Source organism: Haliaeetus albicilla, chromosome 1 (assembly GCF_947461875.1).
Source record: "Haliaeetus albicilla chromosome 1, bHalAlb1.1, whole genome shotgun sequence".
NCBI lineage: Eukaryota > Metazoa > Chordata > Aves > Accipitriformes > Accipitridae > Haliaeetus > Haliaeetus albicilla.
Window position 1 is genome coordinate 20,246,375 of NC_091483.1, and position 19,742 is coordinate 20,266,116.

General features: G+C 38.1%; 1 protein-coding gene across 6 annotated transcripts in view; it reads right to left on the bottom strand.

The window, feature by feature from the left end:
• The window catches only part of PTPN13 (protein tyrosine phosphatase non-receptor type 13), a 127,688-nt gene that overhangs the window by 48,636 nt on the left and 59,310 nt on the right, over positions 1 to 19,742 (bottom strand). For 5 of the 6 annotated variants that reach the window (XM_069781297.1, XM_069781323.1, XM_069781315.1 and 2 more), the window contains 3 exons: positions 16,324 to 16,887; positions 6,150 to 6,245; positions 4,230 to 4,329 (listed from right to left, as the gene is read on the bottom strand). In XM_069781297.1, the coding sequence (XP_069637398.1) occupies positions 4,230 to 4,329; positions 6,150 to 6,245; positions 16,324 to 16,887 (760 nt within the window). Of the gene's footprint in view, positions 1 to 624; positions 816 to 4,229; positions 4,330 to 6,149; positions 6,246 to 16,323; positions 16,888 to 19,742 lie in introns of those variants that run through there. The other variant, XM_069781333.1, reaches the window with a different exon arrangement.

Below are 19,742 nucleotides of genomic sequence, written 5' to 3' on the forward strand. Positions count from 1 at the left end.
AGCAAATGTAAGTTACTGTGTAAAGTATTATGATTATGTTGGTTTAACATCTTCCTTGACATGTATTAGTTTCTCTGAAAATTGGGGTGGGTGTGAGGTATCCAGGGAGGAAGCTCAAAAACCTAAGGATTTAAACATTTTCTTAACTTAGTATATAAGTACTATCACTAACCAGAAATCAGCACACTTCAGCAGCCTGGGTAAGTAAAACTAACTCTGTCTTGGTCAGACTGTCAATTTTCTATGGAGGGTATCAGCATGATTCACTCTTTAGGCTCCAAGACAAGCAATGCATCTCTCATTCTACAGAAGAGGAGATACTGTTGACAGATACAGGTAGAGCTCTTCCATGAAGTTCAGAATATGCAAGTGTTATTACTCCAACAAAAAAATAAAAAAAAGAAAAAAATCCAAATTACATTCCTAACAGATAACATCACAAAATTGTGTTTCCTATGGTACTTCATCAGACAAGTACTTGGCTGCTACTCTGTATTTTCATCAATGTCTGCAAAACAGAATCTCAGTTACTTATTAACCTGAAGATGGTGGGTGAGCAGTCACCTGGAAGGCTGACTCCTATAAAAAAGGGAAGCAAATTAACTCCTCACCTAATGTACTTACCAAGAAATTAGCAGGTATTGGATCAGAGAAGGAAGTTGGAAGAAGGGAAGCAGGTAGGCATTCACTAATGATTAGTGCAATGGAAAGGTCAGGAATAGATTGAGAAAGAGGGCCTTTTGGTAAGGTAGGAAGGATATGAAAATGCAATCTAGTGGAAGGAAAATGCAACAGAAGGAAGAGATCCACGTCAGCTGCTGCTCCTAGAGAGAAAAAGGAAGAAGTAGTAAAGGAAGAAAAAAAAAAAGGTGGGGGGGGACACAACACAAAAATAAGGAATATAAGCAAAGAGGAAACACAGACACAAGTATACATTGCCATGACAAAAGCATTCCAAGAAGTTTAAAGGATAACAGTCACAGATCACAAGAAGGGTTTGAGTGCACTACTGAAAAATCTATGGCTTCTGCTAGTTTAAGAGCAGGCCAGCCCACCCAAACAGCACAAGTTACGCTGGCTGATAACGCTGATTAGCTTCACTGGCTTTTTTAATATTGGCAGCAGACTCCCTCAAATCCAAATTCCCCTATTTGATTTACAACTCAGTTTTACAAGGATAATTCTGTGGATAATTAAGCAGACTGCCTCTAAGGACATGCCACAGGAGCAGTAAATTAAATATGTATTGAAGTACAGATGGTATCTCTGAATGCAGAGAAAAACACTGAAACATACTCCCAAGAGCTGAAGGAATTCAAGTAATGGATTAAGTTGCATATACATCCCCAAACCCTGAAATCAAATGACCAGCCAAAAAATGTAAACTCCGAGAATCTGCTCCTTGGAACTACTTGTTATCAAGAGTTTTACTTGGAGAGCTTATGTTTCTGAAGTTATAAAAGTCATGGTCCTCTGCATCACAGGACATTTTAAAGCAGCAACATGCAATGTTCTGGATAAAAATTGTAAGTTACTTTCTTAGAAATCTCCCTGCTTACCTAGCTACCATCTTTGATGGTATTCCTTTTTACACTTGTTAGCACTGGAAAGTTTTAACAGCTGTTGGAGAGAGAGAGCACAAGCAGTTTTCTATCCAGCTCACATAATTAACAGAGATATTATCTAAGTACTATTTTAGGACCAAATTCTGTTTGTGGCTGCTTTCCTGTTTCTCAAAAAGTCTACCAAAAAAGCTAGTAAAGCTAGATTTCAGGAATTCAGCCTTGTTTTTCCATCTTGGATATACTTACTAGTCTGGTACTTAGTTTTAAAAAAAAAGGAAAGCTTTTTCATTTTATGAAAATGGGGGAACAATTATGAAAATCAGGAAAGAACTATGTGTGGTACCCTACCCATGACATTTTGGTACATTTGGACAAGTGCAGAGCAGTATCTTTTAGCAAAGGCACAGAGAGGAGGACAAGCAGAAACAGGAGATTAAAAAAAAACCTAAGCCTTGAAGTAAGACAGCATAGTTACATACATGTAAAATTAATTCTATGGCTAAGCACAACAGGTAAGTCTATGCTACACTTACAAAACAATATTTTCCAGATTTCACACATTTAAAATTATGTCCATTAAAGGTACCAGCCTTAACAGCAATATGAAGTAAAATAATGTAAAATGAACCATGAGAAAGTATGTACTGTTTTACCACGACATTTTCACTTGCATAATAGGCCTGATTAATTTACAAAAATGTGACTCATTTACATACCACATACTACTTTCTATTTCTGAAACATTTTGTAAATAGAAGTTCTCTATCAGCATCCACAAATTACTGCTGTTTTATTTTGAAGCATTGCTAGTGTTGAATTGGCAACTTTCCTGGGTTCAAGTCAAAGAATGAAGGTTGACTTAGCAATATTCGCCAAAAGAAAAAAAACAATGGCAAATAAGTTAAGAAAGCTCTACACTCATTCTGTACACATAGTAGTAATAGTCTACTTTGCCATTTTAGCGTAGTGCTAAGACAACATAAAATGCAAAGCAGAAATTTACAGCTCTTTAACGGGGTTCCATGGAACATAAACCTGTAACCTGAGTCCTTGAAAATTTGCCCTAAAAGCTCACATACTAGCCAAAACCCTCTTACTTCAAGACAGGCTGGATTTCTAAGACTGCTTGGACACTGCAGTTTAACACGTATGCTGTTACATGAACAGATACCATATTCCTGCCAACAAAGCAGCATTGACCCAGCTAAGCAATGTCTAAATACTTCTCCCCTGCAAGAAATGCCAATATATAAATTTCTAAATGACTTCACATTTTGCAGGCAAAGTACAAGTAGTAAGAAAACCAATGCAGCTGCTCAGCAGATCACCGAAAGCTGTTAAGATTTCCAAGTAACTGTTCTCTTGTTCACCTGCACTCAGATACAGCTCATCTGAGACCCTGCCTTACTCAGATCTATTTATGGCACACAATATAGTGCAAGAAGCAGATGTTCATTTATTTTCATCTTCATGTTCAAAGCATAGATCTAAGCCCTACTCACTGCACATCACCGTATATGTTAAATGAACATGGAGGACACATTTGACAGACAGCCTTGCCACATCACCTGAAACAGTTCCAATCTTCAGACACCTCTAAGGTTTTTTTTAATAGGATGGAGCAGGAGTCCCATCCAAGTTATGCCAAAAACATATAAATATCCTAAAATATTGAGCACAGCAGCAATCTTTCTCCTTTTGCTGCTGAGAGAAGGCTTTGTTTTGTAATGTGGTGAGGGAAGACGGGGAAAACACACATGTCTCTTTTCTTCCTTTACTACAAAAATTATTTGAAACATTTTGATATAACATTCCAAGGTGATTCAGCATCTGGCAAAGACTAGAAGAAGAAAATTTTCTATGCAAAAGGTAAATGTCAATAAAAATTCTCATTTAGAATGGAACCACTCTCAAAACCTAACAGGTATGGCAAGATACACTTCTGCTGTACAAAGATGCTGTATTAAGGTGATGTACAAAGCAGAACCTACTTTTTAAAGCAATATTGATGAAGAGCACTTGAAAAAAATAAACCCCAAACAGATGTAATATTCAAATACACAGCACAGCAAAAGACATTTCAAAAAGCATAAATTGTTACTGAATTGGCCTGCCTAATCAGTGCTGAGGTATTAAAAAAAAAAAAAATTAATCTAAACACAACAACATAAACTAAGAGTTTGCCAGAATAACCAACCAAATGTATGGCTTTTGGCTTATTTCAAAGAAATATGCATGCTATCGTTTCCGTATTAAAAGAAAAAAAGCAAATTAATCTGTACTAATATCAATACTTCCCAAAACTTTATTTTAGAAAAGTATAATCAAAATAAATATTATTAAATATTTCCAAGCAGAACATAGGCCCTGACCTTCTGACAGATATAGCAACTTCACAGAGTACAACCCAGTCTCCTTTAAACATGGGAACTGAATATGGACTCCTAACCAGAATACTTACCTCTATACCACAGTTCATCACGAGCCTTTTACTTCAGACTGCAATATGTAATTCTGAAATGCTATTTTCTTTCAAGTACAACATGCCACTTTTTAACCTCAAACAGAAGCTGGGATGGGACTGAAAAATTCGCTCGCAGATTTAGAATACTTTCTTTGATAAAGACAAAGCAGTCCAAGACATACTGTTTTCACAGGGTTTACCTTGCCCTCTGAGAATTAGCTTGACTTGATGTGGAGATATCATCAGCACCTGGCAAAGCACCACTGGCATCATCTCTCTTGAAACCTTCATTTCTTCTCACTAGCAAACCAAAGGACAAATTAATACCTGACTGGGCAACAAAGCACACAGAGTAATCCTGTCTAAAAATCAAGGACTTATCAGTCATATGAGATTACTTAGAAGGAATCAGGTTCATGTGTTCTGCACAACCGCATTACAGTATTAGACAAACTAGCATTATGAAGTTGATTTTTCAGTTTTCAAAGTGATCTTCTAGTTTCCCCCAACAAAGATAGCTGCACTACACAAGTCCTTTGAAGAATACTAATGAAGGCATTAAAGAAACCACAATAACCCCCACACACATACAATTGCATAGACACCTTTCCAAGGTGACACATTTCTTTGTCAGCCATGAGTTGAGACACATACATAGCAGAGACATCGCACAAAACCACCCCAGAAGAGAAATAGAGCAGCTAAGTAAGTAATTACGCATCCAGTTCACAAGAAGGGAGTTAAGAAACCAGTATATATATTGCTGAGCTCCTGTGTTTAATTTTTGTCCCTGGAATGTGACGACTCCTTATAATTTATCAAAAAAAAATTTTTTTTTCTTTTGGCAATACACTAACCTGCTATTCTGTTTGTAATAGTTATCTCCTTTGCTGGTATGTCTTCCTGTAGCAGCACCAGAGATGCTACACTTAAAGCTTGATTTTGCAAACTACTTCACTTTCTTCTCTTACTGTAACCTCAGTAACCAGAGCTAGCAGGAGAGCTCTTGCAGAACACATTACAGCCACATTGATTTAGAAATAGTTCTTTTTGACAGTCATTTCACTGAGTCCAGTAATACTACTACTAGTAGCCAGAAAACAGTTCTCTCTTGCCTGTACAAACTTAAGAGTTGTTGACTTTGGCCTGGAACACACAAACAGCCTGTTCTAAATGGCAAAAAAATGAAGGGAAATGCGTTACAGGAGCCTTGCTACTTGTTACTGCTCCTTAGGCTTCTGGCTCAGTAAGTAGGAGGATAGACAAAGACAAAGAAGGTTGAGAGAGTAGTGAGTACAGGGAGACTGGGTTGGAATTCTGTGTGTACAGAATACATATGGTGCAGCTATAATCTAGCCTCCTAACTATTGCTTTCTTTCCTCATTTTCATCAAATAATTTGTCTCCATCACTTATAATGATTCTGTGAAGCTGATTGTTTTGTCAACTGTGCTCTCATCTTGACTTCTTTTCACTAGTCTAGCTCTTCTTTTAAAAAAATGCTCCAAGCATTTCCTTCCATGCTATGCTTCCACTGTGTAAACAAAACCCTTCCTGCCATATATAAGTGAACAACCCTTCATGCCATCTCCTGCTTTTCCAAGCCACAGATTTCATAGAGCTTACTTAAATTTATCACAAAAAAAGCCTGTGCTATGTAGCACTTTTGCAATACACTGAAATCTATAAATTATCAAACATTTAACCCTCACAGTAAACCCCACTGATATAAAAATAATTAAATCAAGCACATCCCCTATAAAGCTTTCACAATTTACTGTTACCATACGCTAACAACTCAATCATTTTTGTGGCTCTGAAGACAGCATGTCATGTAAAACAAGCACTCCAGTAAAAAGTTAACCATTTCCACCTTTTCCTACCAAATTCCCTTCCAGAGTGCTAAATATCAAATTCATTTCTCAACAGACTGCCTATTATGCTGAACTGTATACAATGTTGTAGTTACATGAGATCATCTTACAACTTTGTATTAGTGGTATTTATCAAGCCTTCTACTAAAGATGTAACTTCATAGTTTTGGGGTCTATTTTTCATCTTGAACTTTTTTCTGTAATTTTTGTTGTTGTGTCTTTTTTTTTTTTTAAACACAGATCTTACCTTGCCTGAAGTCTGGTTCCGAAGAAATAACAGATGGACTTTCACTCGAAGTACTATAAACGTCACTGTGATAAGATTTGTACCTTCTCAAAGGCTCTGAAAGTTTAAATCAGGGTATCAGAAGAGTAAAAGAGGGTATCAGAAGAGTAAGAGAGCAACAGTTCTAGTAAAAAAAAAAAAATCAAACACCAATTAAACAGTTGAAATTTTTTGAAATCTCTTAAAAATGTTTTTAAATGTCCATCTGTGGCTCTGAAGTCTGAAAGCAAACACTCAGTGGATGCTGCGCAGTCCCATTCTGTCCCCACAGCCTGAGGGTTCTGTAGTCTGCCTGGGCTCTCTTGGCTATCCTAACAAAGCCTCCTCCTCTGAACTTCTCTCTCATCAGCACTTCCAAGTTAAAACCAGTATTTAAAAAACCCAACAAAACCCAAGGCAAAAACCAACCCCTCCTGCAAACAAAACTGATGAAAACATTTGGTGTGCACCTCTTGTGTGTAGAAAGCATCCACCAGGACTCAGTCCCTGGTTCCTTCATGATAAAAAAGAAAAAACCACCACAGAGACAAAGCAGGAACTCTGAAATTATAATTCATTCAGCTCATCTTTGACATCCACAAAATATGATTAACAATCAATTAATAAGCTCCTATAGGATATTTAATTAACAGCCAAACGCATGTGATGAGAAATCAATGGAGCTGTCTCAGTTCCTACTCTCAGTGGATTCTTTAAATAACACACTGGAGCAAAGCACTCCACAGAAGGGTTACATACTTCACATTTGCAACAATCTCCCCAAACTTTCCTATGCACAAGCCAAGGAACAAACACATAGTGTGCATAGAGGCAGAAAACAAAACAAGAAAGTCCCCACATTTCGGGATTACCAATGCTTCACTAAATGAGAGCAAACTTCAGGTGTCTTTATTTACAGAAGGCTGGCTCTGGTCCAACTACAGTCAATGTTTTTGAAAACAAAAGTGATGATAGAGAGAAACACATGTAACTGCTGTGTAAGACAAGTGCAAATCACTACAGCAAGGAATATAAAATGTAAGAATACAAAATGGGGAATACACGAGCAGATGCATCTAGGCACTGCAAAAAGGAATTCAGAGGTTCCAACCTCCCATATCCAGAAAACAAAACGCCTGGTGAAAAATCCTGTGAGAACAATAAACCTGTGGCATAACCTGTGTTAGGTCAGAGGACAAGTTAGACATGCAGTGAACAGCGCTACTCATTCAGACTTCCTACAGAAGCAGGGAAAACTCCAAAATAGGAAAAAGGCATGAAAAGTTGTAAAATAATGCAGTAGACCAAGACTAAAGACTAGTTCATGTTAATTTTGGACTGTTTCCAAAACCTTCCTTCTTAATACCCAGCATTTCCCCCACTTCTACCAGCTCACTTGGGTTGTGCTGTTCCCCACTGTCCCAGCAAATACAAAATTCTTTAAGAAAACCAGGAAAAGTAAGCAAAGTCACCAATCAACCCACGAAACCAACTGCTACCGCCAGCCCATCCCAGTTGCATGGCTTAGTAGCATAAACCCCAATTAATCCTAAGGTCATTTCACATTACTCTCAGAAATGAGTAATACTGCTTGCACATTTGCAAACCAACCTACAGCAAGATGAAGAGAATTCACTGCGGGGGGAAGGGGGGAGGCATTGCTTCAGTCTTTCACAATGGCTACTTTCAGCGTTCTGGATTTTACAACAAAGAAATCTACCACCAATCTAGCAATTACTTGCCTAACAAGGGAAATAAAAACCAAATTCAGTGGGTAGTTTTTGGAGATGTACTTTTAAAATGCTCCCAGCTGTTTAAGCAAGGCATCAATCTAAACATGATACTGGAACTACAGTCCAGAAATGTTTAACTGAAAACAGATCTCTTCTTTCCCAGTAGTTTTATTAGCTGTATGCTTTTCAAGTCTGCTAAACTGACTTTGAAGCAAGAGGATGGAAAGGGAACAATGAAATAGAACATGAGATTTTAAACAGATTTTTTTTTCCCCACCTAGTCAGCAGCCTGGGCTTCCTGAACTGCACACAAATTGTGGCTCCACCCTGGTTCTTCAAGATGTGACATTTTGCAAAAAATAAATGTAAAGTGGTAAAACAGAATTGCCGTTAAAACATGAAACAAGTGTTTATATGTGGTGGTGCGATACCTGACTCTGCAGGGCATTTGACTTCTCTTGACTCATCCTGCTGTAGGCCAAGGGGTAAGTTCATTAGCCAAGAAACATAAAATGAGATTCCCAACCGCTGCTTATCTCAATGTTTTCACAGATCTCCACATGAGGCCTAGCTAAGTTTAAACCTATTCTCCCAGCATTCACAAGTAGACACAGAGATGGGACCACCCTCCTTTCTTGTCACATCTTTCTCCCTAAGCAAGACTATACAACTTATCCCAATAACACAAGCAAGCGTATTCTTCTCATCTTCTGGAGGCATTTTACAACCTTTTCACATGGGGCTGCATCAATGACTATCAGCCTGTTCAGCCTAGGGACAAAAGTTTAAAGGCAATTAAGAAGCTACTGCCTGAAATTCAGGGTAAATCCTCTAGATTTTTCTTCACTTTGCTCAGTTTAGGGAAAACATGTACAGATGTGGAACTGTTTGCTGCTGGGGCATCTTCTCTTTGGCAACCACCTTCCAGTTCTCTGCTGGTATATACACATAACTACGTACACTCCCTACACATCCCCCTGACACTGCACATCCTCTTCACCAAACTTAGGAAAGGATATGTACCACAGACCTGCAAGCATTCAATTAAATTGTAAATATTGAGACTACTGTATCTATAATGCTTGCAAATAATTTATGCTGTCTCTTCTCCTCCAGCAAATTCTCAATTCTAACATATCATATTAGGATTTAACTTCAGAGAAGGCACTTGGAACATGTCCAAGCCAAACTTCTAATTAAGAACTGGCTTCCAAAGGTCACAAAGTCCCAATTCTGGGATCAAGTTAAAGTTAAGCTTTTCATACAATAGTTTCAAAAAATGAGGACAAACTTCTAGCCTGTCTGGCTGGGAAGGAACTGAAAGATGACATCAATAAAAGCTAAAGTCAACAATAAAACAACTTATCTCCCATATTTACAATTTTCCCTGGGATTTTTGATTGGCCATGGTCTGTTGTTTTGTTTCGGGGTTTGGGGTTTTTTTTGGTTGGTTGGTTGTTTTTTTTTTTTAATTTTTGGTGACTGAAGCGAGACTTCAGAATTGATAACTTCTAGAAATATCAAGCACTTTGCAGCAAAAATTATTCTACCAGTTACCCTTCTTAACATTTCAGTGTTTAGATTACAGTCTCTTACCAGAACACTTCAAGTGATTTCATACCTTAGTAGAAAAACAAACCTGAGTTTAAGTATGTTTTAAGAGTCCATAACTAAAATGAATATATAAAACTTGTACTAATAATGTAAGTTAACACACTGTAGCACCATGATGCAGAGATGAATGAAGCATTACAACTTGAAGAATTTGTGTTTGTGCTGCTTAGTGCTGCAGTGGTGCTTTTCCAAACTCCCTATTAAAGCCAGCAGAGCACAACCTTACAGGCACCTAACGCAGCATAAAATAACAAAACACACTATTTACGCAAGGCAAGACATGCAAGTTCAGTCAAGTAATTTACAGAAAGCCTCATCTCAGCCAACTTCAACAGAAATCAGAGAACCACATTTAGCCTGGAATTTCATTATCCTGAACACATGACTCACATTAGATACGCAAGTTTTCAAATACACATTATTACAGAATTATTACTGGCTGTACAGAGAAGGAAAAGGACAGAGAAGATGGCAGAGTTAAACAGGCAGTTTCATGACAGGGAGGGTGCTCCTGTCTGCTCTTTAAGGTTTATTGGTGGGTGTCTCTATTACGTAAGAGTGTTACTATAATGCCATTTAAAACACACTAACTGTCCTTGAGGAGAGGCTGGGACTTGCTTCTTTCACAAGAGTTTAACCAATAGGTTAGAGTCATATTTACTCTTCCTTTTCCTCTTTTCATCTAAGAAAACTTGAATTATCTTAGGCAAGGCAGCATAGGTTTAACAGGAAGAATGTAGAGATCCAGAATAAATCCCTGGTAAGGATTCATATCCAACAAGTGCACAAGGGAAACAAATCCACTCAGCCTCCCAGGGGAGCAAGCTCATTTTAACTTGTAGGATTTCCACCACCCATATTCTAAATGAAAAAGCTGTATTGTGCAAGCAGCCCAAGTCACCAGCCATCCAGGCAGCTCCCTAGAGTCTAACAGACATCTGTTGCATAGGGTCTAGCAGGATCTGAGTGACAGGAAGAAACAGAGCCTTGTAAAATCGCGGAACACACACATCTCTAGGGCTACTAGGCTGGAAAGGAAAACAGCAAGATTAAAAATAACGACTCCAGGGTCTGGTAAGAACTCAGTATCTTGTACTTAGAAAGACACCCTTCTTTTCTGGATCTGGATCATGCCATCTAGGATAAAGTCTGCAAATGGACACAGACACAGAATAAAAGCGTGGCCCATAAAGTTGTTTGTTTTAATTTAAATGGTTTATCCAACTGAGAATGTAATGTGTTAACTAAAAATTGATAATCCCAGACTGTGGAGCTGCTGAAAGCTTGATAAAACAGATGAAGCAGATGCCACTTTGCTGTACAATTACGGAATTGTAAGAGCTGTTTTACTACCTTATGTTAAACTGTAATTCAGAACAAAATAATAGTGGCTGATGCCAGAATACTTGTACTTTACAGAAATCCCACAAACATTTCTTTCTTTTTCCTTAAAAAGCCAATTTCTGTAGTCTTAGTAAAATTAACAACCAAAAGTTTTCCATCTAAAATAGTATCAGTCCATTACCCTACCCTTCAGCTTCATTAATATGATTTCTGAACATTGTTCTGACTGAACCTTATCCTTACCGGACATACCAACCACATGAGAATCCATTTCGCCACCACCGAATTTAAATCATACTGCAGCACAATGATCATAAGACATGTGTAAACTGAGCCTTAATTTGCTTTCACATGCAAACAGATATACCACTGTGGATGACTTGCATTTCCTCTACTTAGCCTACACGTGAACTGAGTAAATACAATTCAAGAGAAAAAGAAGGCACGCACACTTCATTGAATTTACAGAGGTAAGTTTGTAAAGCAGCTATTCCTCTTTTGCCCTAAATCCAATCTCCCATTTAGCTCACTTCTACAGAAGCTCCCAAATTCAAATATCTGGGGCTTAATTTGCTGGGATAAATTTCCTATCAACAGCTGCATGATTACCTGCAGAAGTTTTCCCTTATTCAAAAATGCAGCTTCAAACGAAGAGACCTTTTAAAATCTGGACATTTAGAGTATCCCTAACTGTAACTCCCCACCTAAACACGTGCAGTCGTAATATGGAAGTTTTATAAATGGGGTCCAGATGAGTCTTCACGGTAGCTAACGAAAATGTTGTTTTATGAGATAAAGACAAAGACTTAGGAGGCAGAGACCCATCTCTAGAAACACACAGAATATTACCACCTCTTCTTGTTGACTGTATGAAGCAGAGAGCACTAAGTGGATGAAAAAAAAAAAAGAAAAAGAGGACTTAATCATCTGGGTTTTCAGCTGGAAAAATCAAAGGTAAAAAGAGAGAGGGATAAACACAACTTGAGGCTCTGGGATTCACAGGGTTCCCAACTGCAAAAACATTTAACAAAGGCTTGAGAATATTCCCAAACCACCCCCATTCCCCCACCCCTGGATTCAGCATTCCAAAGCTTCAGCAAGATCAGCTTTTTTGGTATCCTCCCCTCTTTTTCCTCCCTGTCTGCTATTTAACCCACAGCCAGCTACATTACTACTCTCCTAAGTGGTTTTGTGCTCCTGTGTTCCATCAGGACATAGGCAATCTTTATGCCTTGCTCGCTCATGCATCTCATTTACAACATCCTCATAAAAAACCTGCATATAAAAAAGAAGGATGCATATTCACTCAAGTAACACATAAACCAATTCACTTTGAATTACGCATATGCTCAAAACAAGGGGGGGGAAGCTGCCTAAGCAAATAAAAGGGAGAGATTCATACAAGGCTACCATCTCACAGCCTTGTGCCTTACTATTGTGCCAGTTGAAGGTAGGCCTGAGATACAAAAACTGAAGTGTGTTTACACTTCATAACTCTCAGACGATACTATCAGTTTTGTGGGTGAGAAGGCAAAGAAAGCTGGGAGCAAGGGAGAACAGATGACGCTTTCACACTCTTGAGCCGCAATGCGGGCTTGCAAAATGTAAAAGGTAGACTATTATTTCCTCTCTGAAATGGGACACTATCAGTTGGTGCAACAATTTCCAAGTTTCAAAAGAACAACAAAATGAAAATCTGCTCTCCTGGTACAGATAAACTGCTTGGTTTAACACCTAACAACTTCACAACTCTAAACAATTCTGCCTAAGCTCACAAAACCTACATAACAAAACCACAAATGAACAATAACAGCAGAGATGCAGAACTTACTCTCCCATCTCTTGGCAAGATTAACACATATTTTGGACTCTGTTCTTAGTGTTCAGAATTGGCTACATCTGAAGTCAAATAGCAGTCTCTTTCCCTTCCCCTTCCCCCCATCTGGCTAAGCACCTAACCATAAACAATCATCTTTAGTATACAAGAGAGAAACAACCTCAACCCTGAAACTGTACAGCAGAATAACATATAAAACAGCAAGTTCATGAGCAAGGCCCTTGCAATGACTGTCTTTGGAAGGCTTGTGAGGCTAAATCTGAGATGTTCCGACTGTAGATTATAGTGCAGTTTAGACGGTCTGCAGCTCACTACAAACTACACTATTACAGCACAGCTATAATTAAAGCTCTGTCATTCTTTCCACTATAAACTCTACTTTTCATGAGTTTGTAATTTGGATCATAAAAATGTGTTCTGAGTGAAAAAGCTTGGCATACCAGCGCCTGTGCATGAGAACATATTCTTTTTCCAAGACAGTCAGCTCCTTAAGGTTTTATGAATAACAATAAAGTTTGCCAGCTTAACCCAAAATAAGTTAAAGAAGAAATAAGCCACATGTCACTTAAGTTCCTTTGTAGTTTGAGGAGGGAAGTTTTATCTGGCCAAGTTTAACCCACAGAGAGTCCAATGCCACTTCACGATTCAAAAACTAAAAAACAATGTACAGCTGAAAGCAGAGGCTTACTACAATTTACACAGACTTAACTATAACTTAAACCTGGACTCAACAAAATTGAAATATCCCTAAACCTACCAAAGAGAAGGCAGACTGTGTCCTCTCTACGAAACCAAACCACCAACCCTGTTCCCATGACTCCTTGCCCAATCCTCCTTCCCAAGCTGAACAGAACCCTTATTCCTGACTACTCAAGCTTTCAAAATACCTTATTCTCTTTCTCCATTTTTCCTTTCAATGCTGCTCCTTTGAGGTCATGCTGTGTCCCATGTAGGGAAAGAGTAGTAGTTGCTGTCATTTTCTGTAGATTTCTTTCCACTCCATTTCTAGTTGTTGCCCACCTATCCGCTATGTGAGTACCAGCTGTAGGCAGTTAAGATACCCTTGCATCAAATGCTGCCCAAGAAACTGCCACCACTACCTTTATCAAGATAAGTGACATTTTACCACGGCTTTCCACACAGTTGCTCATATCTCTCAGCTAGGCTGGGTTTATGTCAGAAGAGCAATTCCACACAGACTTGACAATGCCTGACATTTGGAAATATCTGTCTACCCACTAAGTGCTTGAAAATTACATACAATAGTAATGCACAAAAACCTTAGACTGTATTTTTCATTTCTTCGACAGATGAAAGTAGCAATACACTCTTTTTATGAAAGATCTCAAGGGACTGGTCTGCTGTAAACAAGATGTGAGATAAGGAATAGCAAAACATATGGAACAAAAAAGGAAAAGGGAAAGAAGTCTTAATAGACTAGCAGACCTTATGTATTAAAGGCTTTTGTTAATCTGCTCATTAAGGTGGAAGAGAATACTTTCAGTCAGGCTCCTCAAGCCCTGTAAAGGACAACAGCAGTTAACACCTACGTGAAAAAATATTCCCCATCCATCTTACTAAAATACTCCTTTAAACCGGCTCTCATTAAAAATTCATATTCACAACTAGGTTCTGGCCCAAAACTTTTAAGTAGTTAACTGATTTATAAAAAAAAAAAAAAAAAAAAAAAGCGAGAGAGAGAAAAAAAAAAGAGAGCTAAAATAAAAACAGCAGAGCACACATTCCTAATTTCAATTCAAGAGTGAAACACACCTCCTTTCTCTGTTGAAAGTAGAAAACTCAGAAGACAAGAACATTGCAACCCAGCTATCTGTTGAGAAAATATCTTCGTTTTTTTTCTGGCTAGTAATGACTGTGAATTCATAAGGATGGGCAGTGAGTCATTAGCTATTGCTTCAATCTTCCCTATGCAGATTTGTCACTCAGCTCCTGTGACTATTAGGCCCCAGTTCCCAGTTTACTTTGACTGCACTTTTACCCATTCTGTTTATGAATCGAGTAGTTTCAAACACCTGAACTACCTTAGTTTGCAAGGCACAGGCACATTATATGTTTTCTGCTGTCTCCCAATCTGTTTGAATAAGAATGATAAACTCTTGCTCATCAATGGGTTTGGCCAAGCTTTTTGCTGTTGTGCAACACAAACCTGCGCTCCTGAACAACAAGGCTATTGAGCTTTCCCAATGCAGGGAGTGGCCTCCTTTTAAACTCTTGTCAGCTGCCTATCTCCAAAGATCAGAGTTGACTCATATACTTAAGATGGTCCCTTTGATTTCAGACTCTTACACCAAAAACCAACCAATCTTCTCTGTACCTCATCAGACATCTTGGTAGATTATGACAGATGGTGAACTTCTATTGAGATAAACAATAGTATCCCCACAGTACTACTTCCATATTTTTTCATTTCTTCACATTATAATGTAACCCTCATCGGAAGATGCTAATTTGATAGCACAAAAAAACTCCAGCTGTCTTGTCTGTACAACATCTATGGAAATCACAGTACCTTTTTAAAACTGCCTATGCCATTTCAGTAACACTCCTTTCTGGAGCACAAGGCTCAGATGCATAGGAGAGAAAGAATTGGCCTCCCATGCTAACTGCAATATAAGCATCTCCTGAGATGGCCACAAGGGGCATGAACAGGCATTTTTAGAAATTCAACCTTGATAAAAGGCTTTATCATCTCTCCTTAATAAGGAGGTGTTTACACCTCAGTGCAGGAAAAGGAGGCGAAAGTGTTTTTTTTTTTTTTCCACACAGTTATTTCTGTCACACAACAGACAGGAAGCCATGAGTTTTCAACTGTATGGATTTTTTTCAACTGTATGGATTTTGAATGCACCTGAATAAATGACTGAGCTAGCTCTGTACATACAGCTCTTCTACTGTATACCTTATTTATATATTTATGCCTTCTGGCCCATCACAAGCAGGATCTGACTCTGCTCTTGGTTTCTACCAAACTGTCCCAAGTTTACAACTCCTGAAAATCACATCACATTTTCAAAGCAAACAAAATATGCAGTTTTCCTTATAGGCGTCTGCATACAGACCATTTTATAAGTCTCCACAGAACAAATACAAAGACTTTTTTCCCCCATGCATTCTTTTAATTAACTGATGGAACTTGTTGTCAAGTATTCCCATTGAGGTAAAGAACTTAACATGAGTCCAAAAAAAATTTCATATTTAAGGGTTTAACTGCATCATCCAGAGTTACACAGTGCAAAAACTGAGAGATCTGGAGACAAAATCCTCCCTTTCCTCTGGGGTATAATCTCTAATAGCAGGAGACCAGGATTCTCCTTCAAGGAAAATTACTTGACAATTGGCTGTTACCAAGTTTTTTTTCTTTTTCTAATTTTAATTGATTAACTTGATACTGGCTGACTTACAGAGATCAACTATTTTCACTGGGTATGCAATCTGGGTAAGTACATTGGCAACAGACATTCTAATGCTTTCAGTTTAGCTAAAAAAAGAAGATGAAGCGAATATCTCGACAGTTCCAAGAACTGCTACATGGGAACTCGAATTTTTCATAAAGAGAAATCTTTGTTTAATGACTGGAACACTCAGAAAATCAAAAAGCTTCACTAACCTTCTACATTCATAGCTTCCCTCAGAAGCTGCAACTTCTTCTGTCTCTCTCTTATCCTGTCAAAGGCACTTGATATTGCTGCAGAAGTTGATGTCTCAGGCATATGGCGTGTTTGGTCCAGCTTTTGTGGTCCAAAGACATCCAGTGCTATGCTCCCATCAGAGTATCTTGCTTCCTTGTTTCTGGTAGTAGTAGAAGTCCGTACCATAAATGCTTCACACTGATGGTTGTGCCCATGAGAGCCTCCAACATGGTCCCTCTCAGCTGCCTTGTCAGTTGTGCAGAGCAAATCTGTGGAGGAAGCCCATACTTTCCGCTTGGGAGTGACATCTGTATGAAGGTGACCTTTTTTTTCAAACTCACTGGTTTTACATCTATGAGGACAAAAAACATCTTCCTGTCCTGAGTTGTAACCTGCAGAAATGCCGTGGAAAAACTCTTCCTCACCTTGTGTTCCTCTAATGGACAGAAATCCCATCGACTTGCTAAGTCCTTTGTTAAGCACGGTCTGTTGAGAGAAGTGAGCTTTGTGTCCATCAGGTGCATCAACCACCAATGGTTTTCCTAGAATAAGGAGACATTTCATATATGTAATTTTGTACTTAATACAAAAGACTGCAACACAAGTTACTTATGGTTAAAGTGTATACTGAACACACATTTTTACCTTAATGTTGCCATGCAAAACATTGAGACAGCTACTTAAAGTGCTGCCTCAGTCAACAAAGATAGAACTCCAACTAATTCATATCTGACAGGCATTTTATTTCTTTTATTTCTTAAGTGCTCAAGAAAAAATTATGGCCTACTATAATTCAGTATTAACATTTAAAAAAAATACTATCACATACATGCTGAAAGTTTTTTCATTAGTTTTATTTTTAAAATAGTCTGGACTATCACCAAAAGTACTGTTTAATGATCAATCTGAAACCAGCCATTCCTCTAACCTCTTAACACCCAAAGATACCACCTACAATTTTTAATGAAAAGTCCTGGTTTGTTCTACAGATTTACAGATGCCCTGCAGTAGTGTCAGTAGTAAAAGAAAAATGACTGCAGTTAGGAATTTTAAAAATCCTGGATCTTTCTTTAATGACTACTTTTGGTGATGACAGTCTCTCCAGATAAAGAATACTCTAAAACAAAAACAACAAAGCTTCAAAGATCGAAGTGATTCTATGAGCCTGTACACTTCATGTCTCATTAATAAATGGATCAGACAATACTAATGAACACTCTCTTCTCCCCCTCTCTTACCATGAAATTACTTCCAGAATAAAAGAAACTGTCAGCGGTGGAATAATATCAATGAAGTATGTGCTCTCTGAAGAATATCATATCATGGTCACCGAGAAGTTTTGATGATCATGTATGTCTTGGACATAAAATTTTCACAAAGTATTAGCCCAATTTTACAAAACTAATTAGAAACATTGGTAAGTACAATCACATTTCTTAATGTTAACAGATGACCTACAACTTTGCCTTTCATGTTCTTAAGCCTTCCTGAGATCAGAGTAACCATTATAAGAGTAACAACCCAGAGACAAACTAGTATCAAAGACTACCCAACTGCTACTTACTTTGTTAGCAAACTAAAATTTTTGAATGCTTCTGTATTATTAAAGTTGCGAAAATCCAGTCTATTGCAGGCAGTCATCTACTCATAACTCCAATTGACCAAGTACATTGCAAAAATTATGAAGTCTAACCTTTCAAGTCTACATCATACACACTGCATTAATATGGCAATCTCAACCTCATCATGATACTCCTGATGAGAAAACCCAAATAAAAATATTCTGTGCTGGGTTGCGTAAGCGATGCCTGCTCACCCAGGCAGAGTCAGTATGGCATGTGATGCTTTTCTTAGAGCTAGCTCCATCTCTGCTGTGATATTACCATATACATCTCTTAAGAAGCAGCAGCCTTGAAGACATCCTCCCAATAGAACGCAGCTGTGAGCTCAAAGTAAATTACTGTGCTGTATCTACTACTCTCAAAGATGGCTCTGTAGTGCTGCCTGCTGCTCTTCCAAAGTCGATTGAAATTAACTGCCTCACTTGCACAGTAGACTCCTGCTGATCTTTATCTAGAGTGTATTATCCTTTCGAATTGAGTTTCACGGAATGCTTTAAGGACACTCATAATTGCACTCAGAAATGCTTTAAAAGCTTATAGCTTTACACCTTTCAACCCTGATATTCTGCTTGAAAAGGGGCTGTTAGTTTTCAGTTTCTATTTCTGCGATATTAAACTAACAACAGGTGTTTAAAAAGAAAAGCAAGACTAAAGCCAAATGCAACCAAGAAGCCCTTTGCTTCTTACCAACACACAAATACATCATGGTAAAAAATGTTAGGGTTTGGATTGTCTAAAAAGTGTCTTGTAAGAAATTACACAGTTCCCACATGTTCCAGCCAAGAGAATAAAACAAAAACCTTTGCCAGTGACAATGAACTAATCTTCTGAAAGGATCTGACGCATCACTTCATATTTTACAAATATGGCTTTAATCCTAAACTCAAGTAAACATAATTATCTTTGTGGTCAGGTAAATCTTATGTTATTATCTTATTCTCAGACTATACATCCCTCATAAGGCTAGTGAATTACATATAATATTCACACACACAAAAAAGCCTTTTAAAAATAGCTATTCACTGTGAAGTTCCCACTATCTATCTAAAGCAGCAGGATGATACCCATTCTACAAACACATACTTCACATTCACATACATGCACATCAAGGACAGACATTCCTAAACAGGATTTTAGCTCAGTCATTTGTGAGAGAGAGAAAAACCAAAATACTGCAGTATTTAAGATGGTCACCAAAAAAGGCAAATCAAAAGGAGCTCTGAGAATCTTCCCGAATAATGAGAGTTCCAAGATAATTTTAGGCAGAAAAACCCAAACCAACCTCCTCTACATACTGTTTTCACATATTTTTTTAAACGTAAAAAAAAACCCCAAACACAAAAACCCCAAAACCCCACCTCTTCAACACTGAAAGTATTTACATGCACAAGACCTTACTGAGCAAAACAATGGCAAACAAAACAGAAAAAACAAGAGAGACAGCTGCAACTCCAATGTGCTACTGAGGCTGTAAATTCAGGATTACTTGGTACATCATTAGTCATGACTCAGAAGAACATTCCCAGTTCAAAAGATCATTTAGGTCTCTGCACGTTGAAGCGTCATCTTGTTTCAGGATCACATCCAGTGAAAAGAGCCACAACGTACTTTAAGTACCAGTGGGTATCCTCACCATAGCACACGCAGAGACATAAACATATCTGTTGTATGCTGGTGAGAACTGCAGTGAAAGAGCCCAGCTGCCAGTGAAAAAGAGTGCTAGAGGAGGATCATCCTCACCAAAGCTGTAGTTTCCATCAACTTGTAGCATTCAG